Genomic DNA, 22,649 nt, shown 5'->3' with positions numbered 1-22,649 from the left:
TGTTAGCCCAAATACCAATTGACCTCGATTTGGGGGTTTCCCTCCCACCCTCCCAATTTATTCATTGTGAAAATAAACAACAGCACCGAAATTCCAACACAGTTTATATGAAAGGGTAGGAGTGATACATAAACAGTATTAGCTTTTTTTTTCCTTTTATTATTAAACATTAGGTCAAGACAAAAAAGAGAAACAGGCTGAAGAATGATACTTTTGTGGCAACAAATACTGAGTACACCTGGTTTTCCGGTCCACAGCGCAGACACAAATCTCTTTCCAAAATAAAATCAGACAGTAGATCATCAGTCCACATTCTCTAGCTAAAAGTCACCTTCCCCACTGGCCCCAGCCCTCCCGACCCTTTTAAAACTAAGACACACTGGACCAGGGGAACACAACGAATAACACCTGGAATAAGGAAGACTGTCCCTGCCCCACGGTGGGTTTGAATCTAGCCCGGATCACTAAGCAGCAGCAGGAGATGGAGTGACACAAATCGGGAAACATGACAAGACGCCTTCGGCCGTCGGGCGTCCGCGTTAGCTGGAGCGACAAAGGCTTGGAAATGGAGAGGAAAGGACAAAAGTAACCAAAGAAGTCGTGTTCGTGTTCCTGCCCCCCAGCGCAGAAAAGGCAGTCAGCCCCCCACCACGCACACCTCCACGCACCCAGACATCCACTCCTCACACGCCCACACATAGAGAAGGCCAAAAATAGAGATATGTACACTCTGGGCACAACGGCTTCCAGCCCAATGGCTCCGTTCTTTGTGTTTGGTATTCAATCCTTGACCAACCGTTTGCAGAACTTACAAGGGACAGGGTTCCCGTAATGCCCATCTGTCCGCTCAGGTCCGTCCTTTGACTGTCCAGACGCACCGATCTGCCGTCCGCCCTGCCGTTAATCCAGCCTGCCTAGGTGCCGTCTCCCCCAAGGCCGCAACCTCATTGTGGTTCTGCAGAGATTCTGGATTCATTTCGATTTGCCGGTTGCCTCCCTCCCACCCCTCTTCACGTGCCGACGAAACCTGAGAAATGGTCACGTGTCTCCTCCTCCTTTTTTTAATTGAAAAAAAAAAGTCCCAGCCCATGACAATTTCAAGTATCCCCCAAATAAAAGACAGAATAATTATAAATAATTATAACTTTACAATTTAATAATTGACACATATACTATAGTATTTACAGTATCATAAATGCTTTTTTTGTTTTTGTTACTTTTAGTAAGCAATCCCTGAGAACAGTTACTCTCGTTTTCTTTACAGATCTTCACGAATGGAGAAGAGGAGTTTCACGTCTCCGCAGGGTGCGTGCGGCGCTGCAAAGCCATCGCTTTTGGGGACGCATGAGGTTTAGTGTTGCGCTTCTCTTTTGCTTTCCATTTTTATTCTTTCCTTTTTCCTTTATGCTTGGCAACCATGGGACCAGCCGGCGAACGCTTCCTTCAGGAAAGAGGTATTAGATTTCCAGGTTAGCTTTTGGTATTAAATGGTTATATGCTCAGGAGAGTAGGATGCTGAGTAAATTGTTCTTCCCATGCTTGTCTTTTGGTTTGATGTGCCCGAAGAACGTTGGAATCCTCGCAGGATGTGAAACGGTTAAATCCAACAAAAGAACAAAACCCCTCTGGTTTGCCAATTGCCGTTAGATTTTCCTTTCTTTTGCGTGTAGTGCCCCGCCCAACCCTGCCCGCGCCGGCGGGAGCTCACCCAAACCGTTCCCGCACCAGCATCATCAGTTTTTTCTTGCCTTTGTAGATCTGTTTGAGATTGTCTATGAACTGCGCGAACTGGAGGTGGCCGTCCTGGGCCAGGAGGAAGGTCTCCCTGGCTTTGCTGAGGAACTCGATGAACTCGCCGTAGTGCCGGGGGCTGATGTGGGTGAGCCGGGAGTGGGTGGTGTTGATGTAAGCGCTTATCGTGGCGTCCAGCAGCTGGCGCAAGGGGGCCTTGTCGGTGGACATCAGTTTGCCAGAGTTCCTGCGGCCGGGAATGCCGGCCAGGCCCGGGGCTGTCATGGTGCAGCGCCGCAGGATGTCCGACAGCACCGTGGCGCAGTGCACACTCTTCACCACCAGGGGGATGATGGCCGCCAGCTCGTTCTTGCCCAAGGAGTGGCTCAGTGCGCAGGCCCACAGGACGTCGTTGATGGCCGGGTGGGTGTCCTGGTTGTAGGCCAGGTTGAGGTGCGTCATGGCCAGCGAGGCCAGTTTGAAGGCCCGCAGCGGGTAGCCCCGGTGCTCCATGTAGCGGGCGATGGTGAAGAGCTGCGAGTAGGTCATGCCGGTGGCGGCAGCGTCGATGACGATCTGGTAGGCCGTCTCGAAGGCGATGTGGTCTTTCTCGCACAGCGTGAGGGCGGAGAGGGCGCAGTTCTGGGGGTCCTTCATGGCGCACTGCAGGGCCAGGGTGCGGGCGCAGCCGGCCAGCTCCTCGCGCTGCGGGTAGTCCAGGCTCAGCCGCAGGATGGTGTTGTGGGACATCACTGTGGCCGCCACGATGCTGGTGGCTTCCGTGGGGGTGAAGAGCGTGTACCAGTTCTGCAGGATGCTGAGCAGCGCCCGCACACCTGCCGGACAGGAACATGGCATCAGCGCAGGCTCGGCACTCCAACGGGGGCAGGTGCCTAAATCCTCGAGGGGCTATGCCGGGCCCAGAATGCTGAGCAATCCCAGCTCCCTCTGCTCTGCCTGGGACCTGGGATCGCTCAGCGCGGCTGACAAGTGGGCCACTTCTCATCCGAGCCCGGGGGGGGGTGGGGGGGGGTGGGAGGGGGTGGAGGACCTGGGAGCCCAGGTTGAGAGCACTGGTTTGGATATACAGGGACAACCAGATGCCAATGCGCTGCAGACAGAGAAATCGCTCCAGAGCTTCAGGCCAATGTTCTGAAGTGAAGCTACGAATCCCACACGGTGCAAGAGCACAACCGCGTTCCCATGAATGGGAGCCGGAGCCAGCAAACGCCAGGGGCCCACAGGTTATAAGCTCCCCTCCAGGAGTCCTACAGTTCCCACCACTGCCCTCCGCTCAAGGGCTGAGTGCTGACAGCTCAGGGTCCGACTGATGGCTAGATCTGGGGTCAGGAAGGAATTTTCCCCCAGGGCAGGTTGGCTGGAAGCTTGGGGAGAAGGCGGGGGGAGGGGAGGTTGCATTCCTCTGCTGCACAGGATGTGGGTCACCTGCCAGGATCATCTGGGCACGTTTCAGCTACTCAATGCCCTGCCACTGCAGGGGCCGTGGGCACTGGTGCCCACCGGTCTCTGCCTCTGACAGTCTGTCTCACCCGACTGGCTGGGCTCAGCACAGGGGCGACTGGGGGAGGTCCTCCAGCCTGGGCCATAATCCAGTGGTCCCGTCTCCCGAAACGCCATGAAATCTACTGACGTCCCATCCTGTCGCTCAGTGGACTCGCCCGAGCAAGCCCCTCCCCGGCCCTTTGCCAGGGGAAAGGGCAGGCACTGATCAAAGGGACAGGGAGCGGAGCAGAGACCCTCCCCCTCCTGGGGGGCTGGGACAGTGTCTGGCGGGGCTGCAGTGACCAGCGGTACCCACCCACTTCCGTCGCACAGGTGACCAGCCACCGCACCATCTCCCTTCGTCTCCAATTCAGGGTGGACAGAGTCATCCGCATGACCTAGGAGACAGAAAAGAGTTACCAGCCCTCCCCTTCATCCCTGCTTCCCCCCGGCAGGGCGCCGCTAACTCCGGACTCACTCCCGGCCCATCCCGGCGCTGTTTGCCGAGGGCGCCCCGGCCCAGCCCTGCAGGCGGAATGGCTCATGCCAATTCGATGCCTACTCGAAACGGTGCCCGATGCATCTCCAGACTCGCCACGGCTGGGAGTGGAGCCAGGACAGCCCCGTGCCCTAGGCCACGGAAAGGCAGCATCAGAGGGGCAGCGAATTGCTCCAAACCAAACTGCCAATATTTGCCAAGCTTGCCCCAGTTTGACACTATATAGTTACTGCCACATGGGGACTGGCCCCTCAGTGAGGGGCGCTGGGGCCAGCCCCACCCTGGCCAAGCTTAAATAGCTGCTTCCCTGCCTGAGGCAGGAGGGTCTGACTGGACAGCCGGGCCTCATCCCAGGGCTCAGGGAGCCCAGGCTGGGATGGGGAGCGACAGGGAGCCGGCAGACTCTGGAGGAAGGCCCTGACCCACACTGTGCAGGAGGCCCAGGGCTGGGAAAGCCGCCAGGGGCTGAGAGCAGCACTCCAAGGGAACCCGCCTGGGGGCTGCAGAGGACAGACTCTCAAAGGCAGCCCAGGAAGGGGTGGGGAACTGGGCCCAGCAGGTGAGCTGAGGGGAATCCCCCAAAGGGCTGACGGACTTGGTTTGTTGGGACTTTTCAGTCAGACTGCTGCTCCCCTGGAAGGGGCTACATTTGTGACCTGGCCGGAGGGCTAAGTCCCATCTCCAGCACTGACCAGTTAGTCTCTAAGGTGCCACCAAGTCCTCCTTTTCTTTTTGCGAATACAGACTAATACGGCTGCTACTCTGAAACCTCAGGGAAGGAAACTGAGGCGAGGAGCCTGCAGTATCACACTCGGCCAGCAGGGGACACTGCAGGGCAGGCACCCCTACGACAGTTCCGTTCAACACCCTCCAAACAAGGTCGTCCTCCAGCCCTCGGCACTGCTGCCACTTGTCCGGGGAAGGAGCCAGCCGGACTGCCTCAGAACTGGGCCGCCCAAAGCAGCGGCTGGGTTAGCCTCCGAAGACGAGACGTTTCTCCTCTCTGTGGCCCCCTCCCCTACCTGCAGCCCCAGCTCCAGCGCCACGTTGAGCAGGGTGGTGTCGGGGTTGCTGTCCGCGGGCGTGGCGATCTTAAAGGCGTCCTGGGCCAGCTTGAAGATCAAGGACGAGGAGTGGATGTTCTTCTGGATCGCTTCCAGGACGGTGCGTAACCTCAGCATGTCACCTGCACACACAGGAGGGACGGGTCGGAAAGTCAGTCCCTGCCCCGCCAGGGCCCGCACCCCCTCCAGGCTCCTTCCAGTTCGTTTCCACTTCGATTCGCATCTTCCCAAGTCTGGAGGCGCCTAATTCCCAGTGATTTCCCAGGGGTGAGGCCACACACAGCTCAGACTGCCTCTGTGTTTGCAGCCACTCAGCCCTCTGTGCGGCTACCGGGCTCTGCGGGGGGCGAGGTGATGCGACCATAACGGTCCCGTCTGACCTGGTCGTCTCTCGCTCAGAGTGGGGCCGTTCAGAGTGGGGCCCAGAGAGCGCACACAAAACCCAGTGCATCATGGACTCTCCTGACGGGCCTTCTCCGAACAGAGCTGGAGAGCTCCGGCTGGCGGGAGCACAGGGGCCAGCAGTTCACAATGCAGCATTGAAGTGGGATTTCTCTGTGAAACGCGGCTGGTGAAAAGGGTGTTGGCTCGCTGTGCAGGCTTGGGGCAGGGCTTGCTGACAGGAGCGCACAGCCAGCTGGGGGGTGACTCTACCCTGCACCAGCTGCCCACGCGCTAATTGTCTACACAGACCCCGTCAATGCACACTAACAGTTTTCATGCACTTGGATACTCCTGTTTCACAGAGGACGAGATCAAAGTACATTAGTGAATTAGTGATGAGCCTCAGGAGCCGCCCCCGCGCCCAGCCTGCTGCCAGGTCAATGTTTGTGCAGACAGGCCGTCGGGGTCCCCACCGCTGTCCGGACCAAGGGCAAGTTGTTACTCTGGGCTCCTGTTAGCCCTGTGGGAGTCGGCACAGCCTAGAGCAATGGACCCCGAACTGTGAGGTGCCCCCCGGGGGGCCCAGAGGAACATTAGCGGGGGCGCGCAGGGACTGGGATGGAGCGCCACCCAGCCCTGCTCTGCCCCCAGCCCCAGCTCTGACTGTGGCCTTCCCCGACCTGTGGCTCCGCTCCTGGCCCCGACTCCAGGGGAGGGGTGCAGCCAGATTCCATTACTGGTAAGTGATGGTTGGGGGGTGGGGGTGGGGGACCAGTGCCTAGAGACTGGAGTCTGTTCCGGTTCTTACCTTCTCAGCAGAATTGTTCACTACACTCCAATTCCTGTCATGGGGGAGGGGAGGGAAAGGATCCGAAAAGATCCAGTATGTACATTGCAGCGTGGCCACCGATAACTACAGACCCCTGATACAACAGAAACACACTCCGGACCCTTACAGCCAGTCCCAGGGTGTCACAGTGTGTCCGAGTCCATCCCATGTACGATCAGCTACATCGTCTGTCACTCCATCACGCCACGTCCCTTCCATTTCATCCCACATTTCTACTAGAAACGTTCCCCAGCCCTTGGCACGCTACGGCTGTTTGGTGGCCAACGTGTTCACAGACAGGGCAAGCGCATTCGTATTCTGTTAGCCTCGGAAAGCACACAGCGCCCCGGAGTAACCTCCACGCACTGATAGCACAACTCCAGGTGCACGACACACAACACGCCACTGGCGGGAGAACATTAGGGCGAGTTCCCCCCTCACACACTCTACAGCCCCCACTCCAGGAAGTTCAGTGAACTCCGAAAGAGCTGAAACGTGGTGAGTTTTCTTTTCACTGTTTTTGTAGCTCATGCACCTTTCCTAGCTACGGTTCCATCCACCCCCACTCAGCTCCAAACCCGACCCTTCATTCCACGGTCCTGGGATCAGAGATCTCAAAGCTGGACATTTCTGCACAAGGAATACGGTCTCTTCAGCTGCTTTTCCTATCCACACTCGGCCGAACGTACCCAGCTCACTCCACGTGGAAAGAGCTGGTGGGATTTGCCTTCAGCTGTAAACAGATACGTTCAGAGGTGACCAAACCTCATCACTGCTCCTTAACTGTTCCTAGGACAGATGAATCCTAGCAGATCTTAAGCATAAAAAAGAAGCTTACAAGAAGTGGAAGGTTGGACATATGACCAGGGAAGAGTATAAAAATATTGCTCGGGCATGTAGGAATGAAATTAGGAGGGCCAAATCGCACCTGGAGCTGCAGCTAGTGAGAGATGTTAAGAGTAACAAGAAGGGTTTCTTCAGGTATGTTGGCAACAAGAAGAAAGCCAAGGAAAGTGTGGGCCCCTTAATGAATGAGGGAGGCAACCTAGTGACAGAGGATGTGGAAAAAGCTAATGTACTCAATGCTTTTTTTGCCTCTATCTTCACGAACAAGGTCAGCTCCCAGACTGCTGTGCTGGGCATCACAACATGGGGAATAGATGGCCAGCCCTCTGTGGAGAAAGAGGTGGTTAGGGACTATTTAGAAAAGCTGGACGTGCACAAGTCCATGGGGCCGGACGAGTTGCATCCGAGAGTGCTGAAGGAATTGGCGGCTGTGATTGCAGAGCCACTGGCCATAATCTTTGAAAACTCGTGGCGAACGGGGGAAGTCCCGGATGACTGGAAAAAGGCTAATGTAGTGCCAATCTTTAAAAAAGGGAAGAAGGAGGATCCTGGGAACTACAGGCCAGTCAGCCTCACCTCAGTCCCCGGAAAAATCATGGAGCAGGTCCTCAAAGAATCAATCCTGAAGCACTTACATGAGAGGAAAGTGATCAGGAACAGCCAGCATGGATTCACCAAGGGAAGGTCATGCCTGACTAATCTAATCGCCTTCTATGATGAGATTACTGGTTCTGTGGATGAAGGGAAAGCAGTGGATGTATTGTATCTTGACTTTAGCAAAGCTTTTGACACGGTCTCCCACAGTATTCCTGTCAGCAAGTTAAAGAAGTATGGGCTGGATGAATGCACTATAAGGTGGGTAGAAAGTTGGCTAGATTGTCGGGCTCAACGGGTAGTGATCAATGGCTCCATGTCTAGTTGGCAGCCGGTGTCAAGTGGAGTGCCCCAGGGGTCGGTTTTGTTCAATATCTTCATAAATGATCTGGAGGATGGTGTGGATTGCACTCTCAGCAAATTTGCGGATGATACTAAACTGGGAGGAGTGGTAGATACACTGGAGGGCAGGGATAGGATACAGAGGGACCTAGACAAATTGGAGGATTGGGCCAAAAGAAATCTGATGAGGTTCAATAAGGATAAGTGCAGGGTCCTGCACTTAGGACGGAAGAACCCAATGCACAGCTACAGACTAGGGAACGAATGGCTCGGCAGCAGTTCTGCGGAAAAGGACCTGGGGTGACAGTGGACGAGAAGCTGGATATGAGTCAGCAGCGTGCCCTTGTTGCCAAGAAGGCCAATGGCAAACTAGTCTGTCCAGAAACTAGCACCGGGGGAGGGCTTGGCATTCCCATGTGTAAAAGGACCAGCTGGGGGCAGACTGAGAGACAGAGGCAAAAGCAAGAAAGCCAAGCAGCAGCTGGGAGCACAATGGGCCCACGGAAAAGGCTAAAGAGAGTTTTCTGGCTCTGGGGTGGGCTAAGGCGGCTTGGGGGAAGTAAGCTAAGAAATGATTCCTTTTGTCTCTGGCTCCTCTTGCGTTTGGAAAAGCAGGACTTCGTACTTTCCCTGTAGGTAAACCGAGCTGCATCAAAGAATGTGCCAGACGTCATTGTCAGTTTCTACCCTCAGCTGGAACATGCCCCCACCACTCGTGACACCCCTTCTTTTGTCCCATAAGCCCTGTCCAAGCGTGAGCACCAAGGAAGAACTTGCCACTCGCTGAAGTAAATGGAAAGGCACCTGCTGGCTTCATCGGGCTTTGGATCCGGCTCGGGCTGAGTGTTGGAAATTTGCAGCAAGAGCTCTCCACCCACACCTGCCTGGATGGAGGAAAACTCTGTGTCAACTGCAGGGTCGGGCTCTGCCTTTGGTAATGCATGGGGACCCTCCTCAGCCTTCCCCGGGGATGACATGGATAACAGAGGGCAGAATGCAAAGACAATGGGATTGCACAGCGGTCAATTTCACCGCAAAACCTGGCACACTAGCGATGACGACAGCCCAGAAGGAACCCTGTTTGGGTCCCAGCTCGAGTTTCTAGGGCTGGCAGTTAAAGAAACATCTCTTCTCTGCACACAGCCCATTAGCCGTGGAGGCTCGGAGATGCAATCCACCAGGAATGATGAAAAGTGACTAAAAATGTGCAGAGCAGAACTGGACTTGGAAATCAAAAAGAAATTTCAAATGACAAATGATTAAAACTATCTTCTGCCCCCTCTGCAGCAGTCACTGCAGTGACGGGGACTCGTGAGCCAAGCCTCCTCAGACGACCAGATGTAAAAACGGAAAGCCATGTGTCGGAAAGACGGCAACGAAATGGGATTGAATACGGACATGCTCCAGCATTTGAACATTTGGGGGGAAAATGTGGGAGCTGGAAGAAAAACAAAAATCAAACTCAAGTGGCCTTTTTGTCCTCGTGGAGGACTTATTATCCCACCTGGCTAAAGGAGAACACGCACAATAAATAAATAAAATCCCTCATTTACTGGGCTCAGCTTTCCACGAGATCACAGGGAGGTGAGAGCAAACCAGAGCCCTAAGAATGGAAAAACCGGAAAAAGCAAGAAGGGGATGGGAAAAGGAACGGCTGCGAATAGTTCTGATGTTGGCCGCCATTTCACCAGGCTAGTGAAGGAATGGGAGAACATTCCTGTTCCGAACGGCTGCTAGGAGCTGGGATTTTACTGCACTGAGTGACACTGTTATCGATACACAGCGGAAGCCTGTCAACCGTCTCTGATTTCAAGCCCTCTAAGCACATCACGGCCTGTCACCCATCTGCCTGATATCACGATTTATTTGCTTCCCTTTCCAGCCTGGCCTGGGGGGTTGGTCTGGTTTCCTGTCAAATGAAAATTTCATAAATATGAAGTAAAAAGCCCATTTGCCTTCCTGTCTCGTCAGCACGCCCCAGCTCTATAGATCCTGGCCAGCAGTTTTACAATTTCTGCATCTGGGACCCCAGCGACGGTGTGGCAGCACACGCCACCCCTCAGTGGCTTAGGTACGGTGCGACCTTGCTGAAACCCACATGCTGCTTCCACCTTCCAAAACCGCATGGAGAAAGATCACCCCGACGCTCGCTGTCTGCTTGCAGGAAGCAACACAAAGAGAACATACTGAGTGCAGAGAGATGGACGCCCTCACCCCCACCTTCTAGCCCCCCTCCCCTTCACTCCCAGGATGGGTGCCTCAGAGGCCCTGAGGTTCTTGCTTTGTATCTTCTGCCTTCCTGGGCTTCGCACTGCAGCCCCCAGCCCTCTTAGAATGGACAGGACACGCGAGCAGAGGCTGTCAGTGCCATTCACCCAGCTGGGAGAGCCATGCCCCAGCACGCTCAGCCAGAGAACTGGAGACAAGTCCCGCTGAAGTCAACAAGGATCTTTCCATCAATTCCAGATCGGGCCCCAGGAGAAACTGAACCCGTCTGCCCCTGGCACTGAGCAACATCTACCCCCCAGCCACCCCTGGCTGTGCACTGCACACACTAGTGCTACCTGGGCCCCGCGAGGACGAAGCCAGCGCAGGATGGACAATGCGACCGTTGGAATGCAAACAGCCATCACGGACGGCTGATCAGGAAAAGGATTTGGGACCACGGCCCCAAGCAACACAGGACTTCTAAGATTTCCTTTTTCAGCATCTCCCTCACCTGCCTGTGTTCCTAGTCCTGGGGTGATCCATGGGGGAAGAGGGATCTCACCTTCGAGATGGTCCCACGTCCCACTCCCCTCTCCCTGCCACACTGGAGGCTACATGCGTGATTCTCTTCCCAGTACTGCGCTCGCAGATCCCTAGCAGCTCACGGTCCCTCCCACCTGCCTCCCAAATCATGGGGAAGTTCGCCACATGCCTCTGGAGTCTGTCTGCTCCAGCCAAGTTCATCTGAAAGAGCCCCCCGCTAAGGGTGCTGGCTCTGCTACCCAGTCTGACACGAAACCGTCCGCACAGGTGCAAGACGGGCCCCGCACCCACCTTTAGCTGCAGTCAGCATGGTGGAGGCCAGTTCACACTGCTGCGATTCCAAGTGGCCCAGGGTAAACCACCGTGGGTACCTGCTGGGCACGACCGACACCAGGTGGTGAGGGTGCGTGACGTCTCCGGAGGGAGCGGTCGTCTCCAGCACAGGCAGCCTAGGAGAGACAGGAGAAGGCTAGTCACAGGTTCTCTGCCAACTCAAAGCCCTGCCCCTTCCTTCGCTGCTAGCTCCCCCCAGGCAACGAGGAGGGCTGATTGCAGGCAGCCTGGTGCACCAGCTCTTTCAAAGCACCAAGCTGCATTCCAGGCGTGCGACAACTCCCGAGGCTGCACGGGGAACACATGGGCGCAAGGATCAATTTCAAACAGACTTGAAAGGGAGCCGAAAGCCGGCAAGTGATTTATAAACTTGCAAGGAAAACACAAGCTGGAAAAGCTCACTTGGGGCTCCTTTCATCTTCGGGCTAAGTGGAGCTTTCAGGCAAATCATCTGGTTCCTCTTAAACCGGAGGGCTGGGATCAGAAGTAGCACCACATTTCTCCAAGGCCCCTGCAGTGGATTTGGGTTACCTGCTCGCGTGTGAATATCCCAAAGCCGTGGACATTCCGGGTGACAGGAAACCACGGGCCCCCCCACCCGCCCAGCACCCAAACCCAGGTGCTACTGGGCGTGACTACAAGTGACATTGTATTGCTCTTCTAGCAGGTAAACGGCTGCCAGGGGACGGGACCGCCACGGCCGCTAAGCTAGAGTTTGCAGCCACGTCTGCAAGCCACCATTCGGACCAGACAGCAAACTGTCTGCTGGCCCAAGACAATGCCGTGCCGCTTACTCCGTCTCCAGGAAGGCGAAGTTATGCATCAGTAGTTCAGCAGGTTGGAGTCCCAACCCGAAGGGGATTCCAGACCAGCCGGGTTATGGAAGCAGGGAGGCCAAGTGGAGTGAAAGGCAGAAGATGTGTAAGCAGGGCCTGCCCCTATTCCTCCAGTGAAAGCTAGGGAGGTCCCAGCCCAGATCAGAGACCCCACCACAAGGCCAAGGTGTCAGCTGGGAGAAGAGAGAGCCCCACAAACTCAATTCCGGGGGAGTAATTTTCCATTGACGTTCATCCCTCTCTTCCACCCGTCTGATGCTAAATTCCAGCCTGCGAGCGGACGGAGCCAGAGGAGGAGGCTTGTCTAGCTGTGTAACACACCCAGCAGGAACAGCAATTCCGAGGGCTAAAACCACGAGTAGAACAAATCCCAGCGCAGACCTGCCGGCCGAGATCAAATCCCTGGGGCCAGGGAAGGACGGGGGCTGACAGGCAGCGCAGAAAGCGGCAGCCTGCCCATCAGGGGGCTGGCCCCTGGAGGGTCCTTTCTGCCAGTTGTCCTGCCACCATCAGTGCAGGGTCAGCTGGGTGCCCAGCTCTGGCCGCTCTCTCTCCTAGCTGGGCTTTTCTGTTCTCGATCCTCCTCTCAATCACTCTTCAAAGAAGGAGCTGAATGCAGAGAACAGGGTCTCTGCTTCCAGGCGAGAAGGCCCAGCAGGGCTGGGGGGCAGAGTCTGCCCTGAGATCTCCTCTGCCTTTCACTCTCCTTGCGCCGTGGGAGATGGCGCTGCAGGATGCAGCTGCGGGGGAAGGGCCCGGCGCGCCGATGGATGCAGCCAGTGCCTGGGTCCTTTCCCCAGCACCTTCGGCAGTTTCCATGGGAGGAAATCGTCTGCTGCAGGGTAGGCATTTTCTCAGATGAGAGGAACCTAATCTTGGCCGTCACAAGCTCCCTGCAGCAGCTCCCGAGCAAACCAATACTGACCAGACTCGGGTCAGAGAAGCAGGGGGGGAATATCGTGCGTGACGTCGCTGCTCTTGAGATCGGATCGAAACCAACCCCAGGCGAAGAAATGCCCACAAACCTCATGGCCCGGAGCGCCAGCTTATAGGCCAGGTCTGCGTCGTGAGGCAGCAAGGCGGAGAACAGGTACTTCGCAAAGGTGTGCATGGGAACGCTCTCCCGATGGATCACTTCCCCCAGGCCGCTGAAGGGACCACCTGCAGGACAGCAAAGCCGCATCAGCCACTGTACCAGAGCCTCCGCCAGGGGCCGCGCCGCTTGGCCAGACAGCTTCCCACCAGCCACGCTAGGACCAGGGACCAGAGCCGGCTACGGAGAGCCTCTTGGGTCTGAATTCCTCAGGGGCTTGGGGAATGCGCTCAGCACCGATCTCCACAGTCCCTTCGAGGCGAGCACTCCGGGGTTATCTGAGTCCCTGGCCCGTTCCCCTAGACTGGGGGTGCTGAGGGTGGCCATAGGCCCTCGTGCCTGGCAGGAGGAAGTTACCAGTCATGCACCTGGCTAATGGTATAATCCTGTACAGCCTAGTCCCCAAACTTTTCAGGGTCATGCCCCCCTTACTCCTGTCTGCCACCACACCGGGAGCCAGGGCCGGGAGCGGGGCGACACAGACAGGGTAAGGGGGCCAAGGCTGGGGCTGCAGTTGAGGGCAGGTCTGCGGCTGGAAGTGGGGCTGGGAATGGAGCTGCAGCCAGGGCCCGGGGCTGGGAATGGAGCTGCAGCCAGGGCCCGGGGCTGGGAATGGAGGTGGAGTCGGGGCTGTGGGTGGGGCTGGGAATGGGGCTGGGAATGGAGGTGGAGTCGGGGCTGTGGGTGGGGCAGTGGCTGGGAATGGAGGTGGAGCCGGGGCTGTGGGTGGGGCTGGGAATGGGGCTGGGAATGGAGGTGGAGTCGGGGCTGGGAGTGAAGCTGGGGGCCGGGGCTGGGAATGGAGGTGGAGTCGGGGCTGGGAGTGAAGCTGGGGGCAGCGGCTGGGAATGGAGGTGGAGTCGGGGCTGTGGGTGGGGCTGGGAATGGAGGTGGAGTCGGGGCTGGGAGTGAAGCTAGGGCCGGGGCTGGGAATGGAGGTGGAGCCGGGGCTGGGAGTGAAGCTGGGGGCAGCGGCTGGGAATGGAGGTGAAGCCGGGGCTGGGAGTGAAGCTGGGGGCCGGGGCTGGGAATGGAGGTGAAGCCGGGGCTGTGGGTGGGGCTGGGAATGGGGCTGGGAATGGAGGTGGAGTCGGGGCTGGGAGTGAAGCTGGGGGCCGGGGCTGGGAATGGAGGTGAAGCCGGGGCTGTGGGTGGGGCTGGGAATGGGGCTGGGAATGGAGGTGGAGTCGGGGCTGGGAGTGAAGCTGGGGGCCGGGGCTGGGAATGGAGGTGAAGCCGGGGCTGTGGGTGGGGCTGGGAATGGGGCTGGGAATGGAGGTGGAGTCGGGGCTGGGAGTGAAGCTGGGGGCAGTGGCTGGGAATGGAGGTGGAGTCGGGGCTGGGAGTGAAGCTGGGGGCAGTGGCTGGGAATGGAGGTGGAGTCGGGGCTGGGAGTGAAGCTGGGGGCAGTGGCTGGGAATGGAGGTGGAGTCGGGGCTGGGAGTGAAGCTGGGGGCAGTGGCTGGGAATGGAGGTGAAGCCGGGGCTGTGGGTGGGGCTGGGAATGGGGCTGGGAATGGAGGTGGAGTCGGGGCTGGGAGTGAAGCTGGGGGCCGGGGCTGGGAATGGAGGTGGAGTCGGGGCTGTGGGTGGGGCTGGGAATGGGGCTGGGAATGGAGGTGGAGTCGGGGCTGGGAGTGAAGCTGGGGGCCGGGGCTGGGAATGGAGGTGGAGTCGGGGCTGGGAGTGAAGCTGGGGGCCGGGGCTGGGAATGGAGGTGGAGTCGGGGCTGGGAGTGAAGCTGGGGGCAGTGGCTGGGAATGGAGGTGAAGCCGGGGCTGTGGGTGGGGCTGGGAATGGGGCTGGGAGTGAAGCTGGGGGCCGGGGCTGGGAATGGAGGTGGAGTCGGGGCTGGGAGTGAAGCTAGGGCCGGGGCTGGGAATGGAGGTGGAGTCGGGGCTGGGAATGGAGGTGGAGTCGGGGCTGGGAATGGAGGTGGAGTCGGGGCTGGGAATGGAGGTGGAGTCGGGGCTGGGAGTGAAGCTGGGGGCAGTGGCTGGGAATGGAGGTGGAGTCGGGGCTGGGAGTGAAGCTGGGGGCAGTGGCTGGGAATGGAGGTGAAGCCGGGGCTGTGGGTGGGGCTGGGAATGGGGCTGGGAATGGAGGTGGAGTCGGGGCTGGGAGTGAAGCTGGGGGCCGGGGCTGGGAATGGAGGTGGAGTCGGGGCTGGGAGTGAAGCTGGGGGCAGTGGCTGGGAATGGAGGTGAAGCCGGGGCTGTGGGTGGGGCTGGGAATGGGGCTGGGAATGGAGGTGGAGTCGGGGCTGGGAGTGAAGCTGGGGGCCGGGGCTGGGAATGGAGGTGGAGTCGGGGCTGGGAGTGAAGCTGGGGGCCGGGGCTGGGAATGGAGGTGAAGCCGGGGCTGGGAGTGAAGCTGGGGGCCGGGGCTGGGAATGGAGGTGAAGCCGGGGCTGTGGGTGGGGCTGGGAATGGGGCTGGGAATGGAGGTGGAGTCGGGGCTGGGAGTGAAGCTGGGGGCCGGGGCTGGGAATGGAGGTGAAGCCGGGGCTGGGAGTGAAGCTGGGGGCCGGGGCTGGGAATGGAGGTGAAGCCGGGGCTGGGAGTGAAGCTGGGGGCAGTGGCTGGGAATGGAGGTGAAGCCGGGGCTGTGGGTGGGGCTGGGAATGGGGCTGGGAATGGAGGTGAAGCCGGGGCTGGGAGTGAAGCTGGGGGCAGTGGCTGGGAATGGAGGTGAAGCCGGGGCTGTGGGTGGGGCTGGGAATGGGGCTGGGAATGGAGGTGGAGTCGGGGCTGGGAGTGAAGCTGGGGGCAGTGGCTGGGAATGGAGGTGAAGCCGGGGCTGGGAGTGAAGCTGGGGGCAGTGGCTGGGAATGGAGGTGGAGTCGGGGCTGGGAGTGAAGCTGGGGGCAGTGGCTGGGAATGGAGGTGAAGCCGGGGCTGTGGGTGGGGCTGGGAATGGGGCTGGGAATGGAGGTGGAGTCGGGGCTGGGAGTGAAGCTGGGGGCCGGGGCTGGGAATGGAGGTGAAGCCGGGGCTGGGAGTGAAGCTGGGGGCCGGGGCTGGGAATGGAGGTGAAGCCGGGGCTGGGAGTGAAGCTGGGGGCAGTGGCTGGGAATGGAGGTGAAGCCGGGGCTGTGGGTGGGGCTGGGAATGGGGCTGGGAATGGAGGTGGAGCTGGGGCTGGGAGTGAAGCCGAAAACCAAGGCTGGGGGTGGGGCTGGGAACGGAGGTGAAGCCGGGGCTGGGGGTGGAGCTGGGCAGGTGGGGCTGGGAACGGGGCTGGGAGACAGGAGCAGGGCTGGCTTGCACTCCTTCCCTCCCCTCCCCTTCCCGGGGGCTGGCCCTGGCCCCCCCAAACGTTCCTCTGTGCCCCCCTGGGGGGCGTGCCCCACAATTTGGGGCCCACAGCTGCATAGGGACTGAAGGACGGTTCAAACACCAGGCTGGCAGCCTAAGGCTGAATGACCCTGGTAACACTGGGGCTTGGCAGCGGGTTATTACTGGTGCCTTGTCGAAGCCCTGGCCCAGCAGGCGACCCTCCGCCGTAATCCAGCTCTTCGGTCCCCTGTGCCGTGAGCAAGGGGAACGCGGCTTCTCCCAGGCCGGCCTTTCAACACCACCGGCAGCTGCTCAGCGCAGCCCAGCTGCCCCTCACCTTCCAGCAGCAAGACGCACTGCTTCCGAAGGGTCTGCACCAGCACCGCGTCCAGGTCCAGCTCCTGCAGCCGGGCGATGATCTGCTCTTCGTTGTGGCACACTTTATCCTGCGCGTACAGCCCCTCGGGCATCACCCTCTGCTGCCCCATCCCCATCAGAGCCACCTCCAAGGCCAGGGACAGGTAGGACTCGCCGCTGTCCTGGCAGCCCGTCGCCACAGGCACATGCCGATACACCGGGGGCTTGGCGTCGCCGGCATCTAGAGGGGAAGGCAGTCACTAGGGTGAGAAATGAGAATGACCTGGGAAAGAACCCAGCATGAAACCCAAGCCCAGCGCCCCTCTTCCCCGCCCCCACACCCAGTGCCAGGGTTCTCTCATTGCTTATGCTCGGCTCCGCAGAGATCGAGCCCAAAGGAGCGAGCCCGCGTGGGAGGACACTGACCTGCATTTCTGACCCGGCGCTCGGCTGCTGGGGGAGTGGCTTGGCGTTGCTCGTTTGACTGACGGAAAAGCCAGCCTGACCCTCACAGTTCTGACTCCACATGCCAACGCAACAGGCCAGGCCATGAGTGTCCTCCCCACTTTTACCAGCCATGGGGAAACGAGCCAAGTTGGACAAGAACACGTTCAATGTGCCATGGAGCAATGCCACGCAACGTGCTAGAAGGGCCACGTGTCCCGGGGCGACCTCGCACAACTCTGGGGCGTGGCTGTTCCTCTGTCACCTGACTGCCGCAGCCTGGCGCCACGTTCTCCCTCTCTGCATGACAGTTCACAGATTCCCAGGCCAGGATGGTTGTGCCATCTCCTCTGACCTCCTCTACAGCACAGGCCAGAGGCCTCCCCCCAAATAACTCCAGGGCAGAGCTTTTAGAGAAACATCCCGTCGGGCTTTACAAACGGTCAGGGATGGAGACTCCACTGCAACCCTGGGGAAATTGTTCAACTGGTTAATGACTCTCACTGTTAAAAACCAATGCCCTATTTCCCGTCCGAGTTTGTCTCGCTTCAGCTCCCAGCCACTGGATCCTGTCAGACCTTCCTCTGCTAGACGGCAGAGCCCATTGTTAGATATTTGTTCCCCACGTAGGTACTTACAGGCTGTGATCAACCCACCCCTGAACCTTCTGGTAGGCTAAACAGACTGAACTCTGACCCTGTCGTGGTACCTCACGGCACCTTCTCTTCCTCTGCAAGTGGAGAGACAGGAGAGCTGGGAGCGAGCGAGACTGAGCGGTGGGATGAGAAGAGGCTGGACAACCAGGAGGGAGTTTGAGGAGACAACACAGAGGGAGACCCGAAGCGTACGACAGCAGGGGAGCCGTTAGCTCTGTCTTGGATTCAGCAGCTGACAAGCTGGAGCTCTGGAAGTTTAACTCACTGGTCTGGACGGGGAAAGACTTGAATACCTGAAATTTCAAGGCAATTTTCCTCTTCTAATCTACAAGCCTCCGTCAAGGTGAGGAACAAGCAGCCAACGGGGTTCAGAGGGTGCCCGACCCAGCCCTCCAGGTTTGTGATGGTGGTGGCTCCTCTCTGCAGTAATTCTGGGGACGGCACAGAAGCAGAGCGTTAAATACAGAAACGCTGAGAATTCTCGAGGCAAGTGGAAGGCCTGAAGCCGCAGCAGCAGATCACTGACTCATTCCATTTTCTCTGAGCGGCCCGCGCAGGTTGGAAACAACACCCGGCGGGAAGGCACGGGAGAAACGGCACCAGCGTGCTCCAGCAGCGTTTCTCACCAACCAGGCCCAGAGAGCTCCTGGACACAGCTTAGGAAGGCAGCCAGCTGGTCCCTGGTATCAAAACGGTTGAGAAACATGGTGCGAGAGGCCTATAAACAGGAGCCCTATAAACAGCTCGTTCACATATTTTACAAACCCTGGGGGCTGGTCCCCTGAGCAGTGACCCATGGTTACTAGTCACTCAGCAGGACTCAGCTCCGCGCAAGGAGAAGCGGGATCGCAGTGCTGCTCCCACAGGTGCAGCACATGACTCAGGAACGCCAGCAGGAATGTCTCTGGGAGGCACAGGCCTGTCTACAAACGCTTCCCCCCCTCCCGGACATGCCGTTCTGGGGTCAAGGCCAGGCCATGGCAATCCAAGCGATCCAATATCAAAGGCTATTCGGGCATTTTTCAGATTTGAAAACCTGGTGTCAAATGCTGCTGGGATCAGACAGACACACCGGGCTAGCGTTCTGGTGGGCAGTGCTCTGCATCCAACACCCTGCAGCGCTGGCTGTCCCCGGCAGAGAACAGATCAGCTCCGTGGCATCCGTGCTCTCGGCATTCAGCAGCATCTGAGTGAGGCTGGGCCACTGTAATTTGCCCCAAGTATACTGGCCAAGCACAGTGGTTGATTCCAGGGTTGGGTCTGCCAGTCTGGGAACAGCCCATACCTTTCTTCTGATGTTTGTAAATTTCCAGCTGCCTTTGCTGCTGCAATCTCAGTGTATTGATTATGGCAACAGTCAGTCGGAGCGCTTCCTTGGGGTACCCGTGGGAACGCAGGGCATCAACCCGTGCACACGCTGTAGGAACGTGCTCTGCAAAACAAAGTCAAACGCAGCATACTCGTGAACCTGAAGAGCACAGAGATTCACAGCGCTCTGCTGCAGGAAGGAAAAGCACCCGGCACCATCAGCTTGCTTCTGATGAGCTTTCTCCCTGGAAGTCCAGCCCCCGTTCTCTGCCTTAGTGTCATCAGCCCCTCTAACGCTCCATACGGGGATGCTTGCCAAGAATATTAATGGAGTTCCTGCCACATTCTAGGAACAGCAGCTATAAATAACCAGACCCTGCCCTGGATGGTACCCTAGGAAACAAAGCTCTGCTTTATCTAATCTAGGAGGCACCATAGTATCTAAGTGCCAAACCAACATTGCGGGTTTGCATTACATTTATCCACAAAGGATTCTGCTTTTCACAATTCCTAGGTGTACCCTCTCAGCTGAGATCTCTCTTCTCCTCCCCTCTCACAATTCTTCAGCTTTCCTAACTTCTGCACACAGGCATGTGCTTTGCATCGTGACTTTCAATCTGGGCTTCTAAATTGCCTCCCGGATGTCTCGCTGGAACCAGTGGTAGCGATTGTGTATTTTCTTGTTCTCTTTCCCGGTGGTTTATTATTAGGAACAGTTGCATGAAAAACAGAACCACAGTTGCTTAGAAATTCATCTGCTCCCGCTGCTTATTCCCCACCTGAAGTCACAAGCGACTGCGGAGAGGATTATGACTCTGAGAGAGAAATTAGCAGCAGCAGATGACATGACATACTGTAGGGTGAACAACAAAAACCTTGTGTTCCTGCAATGTCCCTAGCACGAAAATAAATTGGAAATGAAGAAAATCTAAAACTGTGGAAGCAGGATCGTCTGTTTCCAGGAAACATCAGAGGGTCTTTGCACAAAAGTCCCTCTCTAAATCCCAATCAGGTTTATACGTTACACTGAGCACACCCCACTCATGGTGAAAATAGGTGAAAATCAGCAGGGTTTGCAGAAGAATTTCTTACTGGCTTCCTCTACTGTTTATTTGCTAAATGGGTGAAATATTTGCCTTCTCTCTGAATTCAGCATTAAAATGTTGCTGACAAATCAGATGCTTTCCGTGGCATTGGGAAACCCTCCAGAAAGAGGCTGAGAATGGAAAATGGAAAATCAAGGCAATAGTGCTATTAAAAAAAATAATGAGGACAAGAATGTGCTTCGTTAAGTCCTTTTACTAGACTAGCGTGAAGCAAGAGGAGTCCATTATCCAATCTCTGATAGTCAAGGTCTTGAGGAACTGTGGCCCTCTTAGTCCAGTGTTCTGTCCCTAACAATAGCGGGGGCCCCCCTGCTTCCGAGCAGGGTGCAAAGAGCCCTGCAGTGAGACAGTTATGGGAAAAAACTCCCCACAATGGTGTTTCCTTAACTCGGTCAGTTCATGGCTTGTTTATGCTCCAAAGCATATCAGGCCGTAGAGCCTTTTCACCCTCTCTAGCCGGGAATGTTGTGATGATCTTTATAAACACCAATGTACGTATTTATTCTCTATGGAGCTCTTGGCCTCGCTGGTAGCCTTGTGGCAGTGAGTTCCACAGGTTAACTATGTGGATTGTCTTTAACTTATGTCTTGGGCCTGTTTCATTGAATTGTTTCATTTTCTTGGTCTTGTGATATGGGACAGGGCAAACGGGGAGCCCGATCTACCCTCTCTATCCCAGCCACAGTTTGATATCGTACTGCCTTTCCCCCCCTTACTCATCTCTCTACACTACACAGGCCTCATTTCTGCAGTCTCTCCCTGCACACACAGGTCTTTTCAGGGCTCTGATCACCCATTCTGTCACCCATCTCTGCCCCTCCTCCCATTTCTGAGCTCAGTTTTGAGATCGACTGACCAGAACTAGACACAGTATTCAAGGTGACGAGCTGGTTTCAGATCTGTAGGTCACAAGTGAGGCCTGACTCTCACGAGCACTGGCATTTAACAAAACCGCTCAATTGCTATGGGTCACAGAGCCCCACATGCCTGCGAGGGAGAACAACAATTTACACCCAAAGCAGGGGTGATGAAAACCTGTCCTAAGCCTGGTGATGGGGTCGACTCTGCCCCATGGGAGCCCTGCTGATGAAGGATGTCACCACCAGAACTCTGCATTGGATGCTCCCTGGAGGCCAGGGCACTCACCCCACTCCTGAGGCCCGGGAGCAGATGGATACGTAGAATTTGGACTGCAGGAGCTGGGAGGAATGTCGGGAAGGACCCAGGGCAGCAGGGCTCAGAGTCTGGGGTGATCCGTCCGGCAATAAAACAAACCAAATGCACGCCATCGAAAGCATGTGCCATTTTCTGCCACATGCCGCTCGCGACGCATGGCACGTTCTGGCGGTACTCTCTAGGCTATCCTAACTGCTTATCCAATGTCAAGACCGTTTCAATATCCTGCGGTGGAATCCAGGCTCCAGTGAAGTCAATGGGAGTTTTGACATTAACATGGCCATGATTTCACCCAGGAACTTTATGGTCAAAGCGTACAAGTCCACTAGCTGGCAGGCCACCTCTGCACCACACCCCCGGTGGCAGTTGCACTGGACGGAGATGCTGAGGCTAACGAACCTCACCCAGGCCAGAGCCAGTGAGGTTTGGGAAAAGGATGTTTCTAGCTAAGTGCCAGAGATGAGATCTGGCCAGGGTCCCACCGCGCTGGGGGCCATGCCAGTCTGGTCTCTCTCCAGGAGCCTTGCAGTGCACAAGGAAATGAACCAGACTGGCTTCCCCTGCCGCGTCTTTCAGGGAATGGTGGAAGCTTCGTTCCGCTGCTCGCAATGGAGATCCAGGTGCCCAGATGCCAGGGGATGGGCACTGCACTGACAGCAACTCAAGCTGCACATCCTCTTCCACACCCGTCCCCAGCCCTCAGAGCAGGGCCCTTGGGGTCCCCATGCTCGGGGCGATTGCAAAAGGCATTACACTCAGGCCCCCAGCGACACACAGAGAGCGCAGACGGTCGAAGGGGGATGGGTTACCTAGCCACAGTGGTTGTCCTTGCGAATTGAAGAGGAGGCTCTCACCCTCCCGCTGGTACGAAGGGGACACGTAGAAGTCGCTGCTGATTATCCGCTGCAAGTGGCTGTCCTGCCAGTGCAGGTCGCAGCCCTCGATGGCGCGGGTGAACACTGTCCGTCTCGGCCTTGCCAGGGAGTCTGCAAAGAAAACAGCACTCAGCGTCCCCCGCTCAGCGGCCGGTTCAACTCCCTGGCCTTCAGAACACTCCACTCCACCCTCCACTCGGCTCTGTGCACAAACAGAGCCCCCATCAGATGGCTCTAATCTCCTCTTGGCAAGAGCTCGTCCGCTCTTCGGCCACAGGCTCCGCGGAGCTGCCGGAAATGGGGGCAGACCAGCTTCCTGAACCACATGCCACACCGCTCGAGGAGATGTCAGCGGCGTGTCAGGCCAGAAGGGGCCAGGGCCCATTCGGAAGGTTTGTGGCAGTCCTTGGGTTCTGCCCCAGTCTGCAGCCCCCTTCATCTTTAATACAGATGGAAGCTACATGGCCTAGCACGTCAACCGCTCCGTTTAGCCAAGCTGAAGACTGCTTGGATCAAACCAGCACATCCTATTGTAGAACCGAACCCACTACAAAGCCTCCACCTGAAGTCACAAGCTCTGGGCCGTACCACGGTCGGCAGTGGAATGCAATGGTCTGATCATGAGTCTGGAACCAAAAATGTCT

The 22,649-nt window shown here is 57.3% G+C and overlaps 1 protein-coding gene across 5 annotated transcripts in view; it reads right to left on the bottom strand.

The window, feature by feature from the left end:
• Window positions 1-1,128: 1,128 nt before the first annotated feature.
• The window catches only part of ZSWIM5 (zinc finger SWIM-type containing 5), a 155,598-nt gene continuing 134,077 nt past the window's right edge, over window positions 1,129-22,649 (bottom strand). For all 5 annotated transcript variants that reach the window (XM_073357896.1, XM_073357901.1, XM_073357899.1 and 2 more), the window contains exons 6-14: window positions 21,940-22,116; window positions 18,826-18,972; window positions 17,834-17,971; window positions 16,421-16,681; window positions 12,738-12,873; window positions 10,835-10,992; window positions 4,756-4,919; window positions 3,551-3,632; window positions 1,129-2,567 (exon numbers count right to left, since the gene is read on the bottom strand). In XM_073357896.1, coding sequence (XP_073213997.1) covers window positions 1,705-2,567; window positions 3,551-3,632; window positions 4,756-4,919; window positions 10,835-10,992; window positions 12,738-12,873; window positions 16,421-16,681; window positions 17,834-17,971; window positions 18,826-18,972; window positions 21,940-22,116 — 2,126 coding nt within the window. In that variant the 3' untranslated portion in view covers window positions 1,129-1,704. The remainder of the gene's footprint in view (window positions 2,568-3,550; window positions 3,633-4,755; window positions 4,920-10,834; window positions 10,993-12,737; window positions 12,874-16,420; window positions 16,682-17,833; window positions 17,972-18,825; window positions 18,973-21,939; window positions 22,117-22,649) is intronic.

Source organism: Lepidochelys kempii, chromosome 8 (genome assembly GCF_965140265.1).
Source record: "Lepidochelys kempii isolate rLepKem1 chromosome 8, rLepKem1.hap2, whole genome shotgun sequence".
NCBI classification, from domain to species: domain Eukaryota; kingdom Metazoa; phylum Chordata; order Testudines; family Cheloniidae; genus Lepidochelys; species Lepidochelys kempii.
This window is presented reverse-complemented; position numbering and strand designations above follow the sequence as displayed.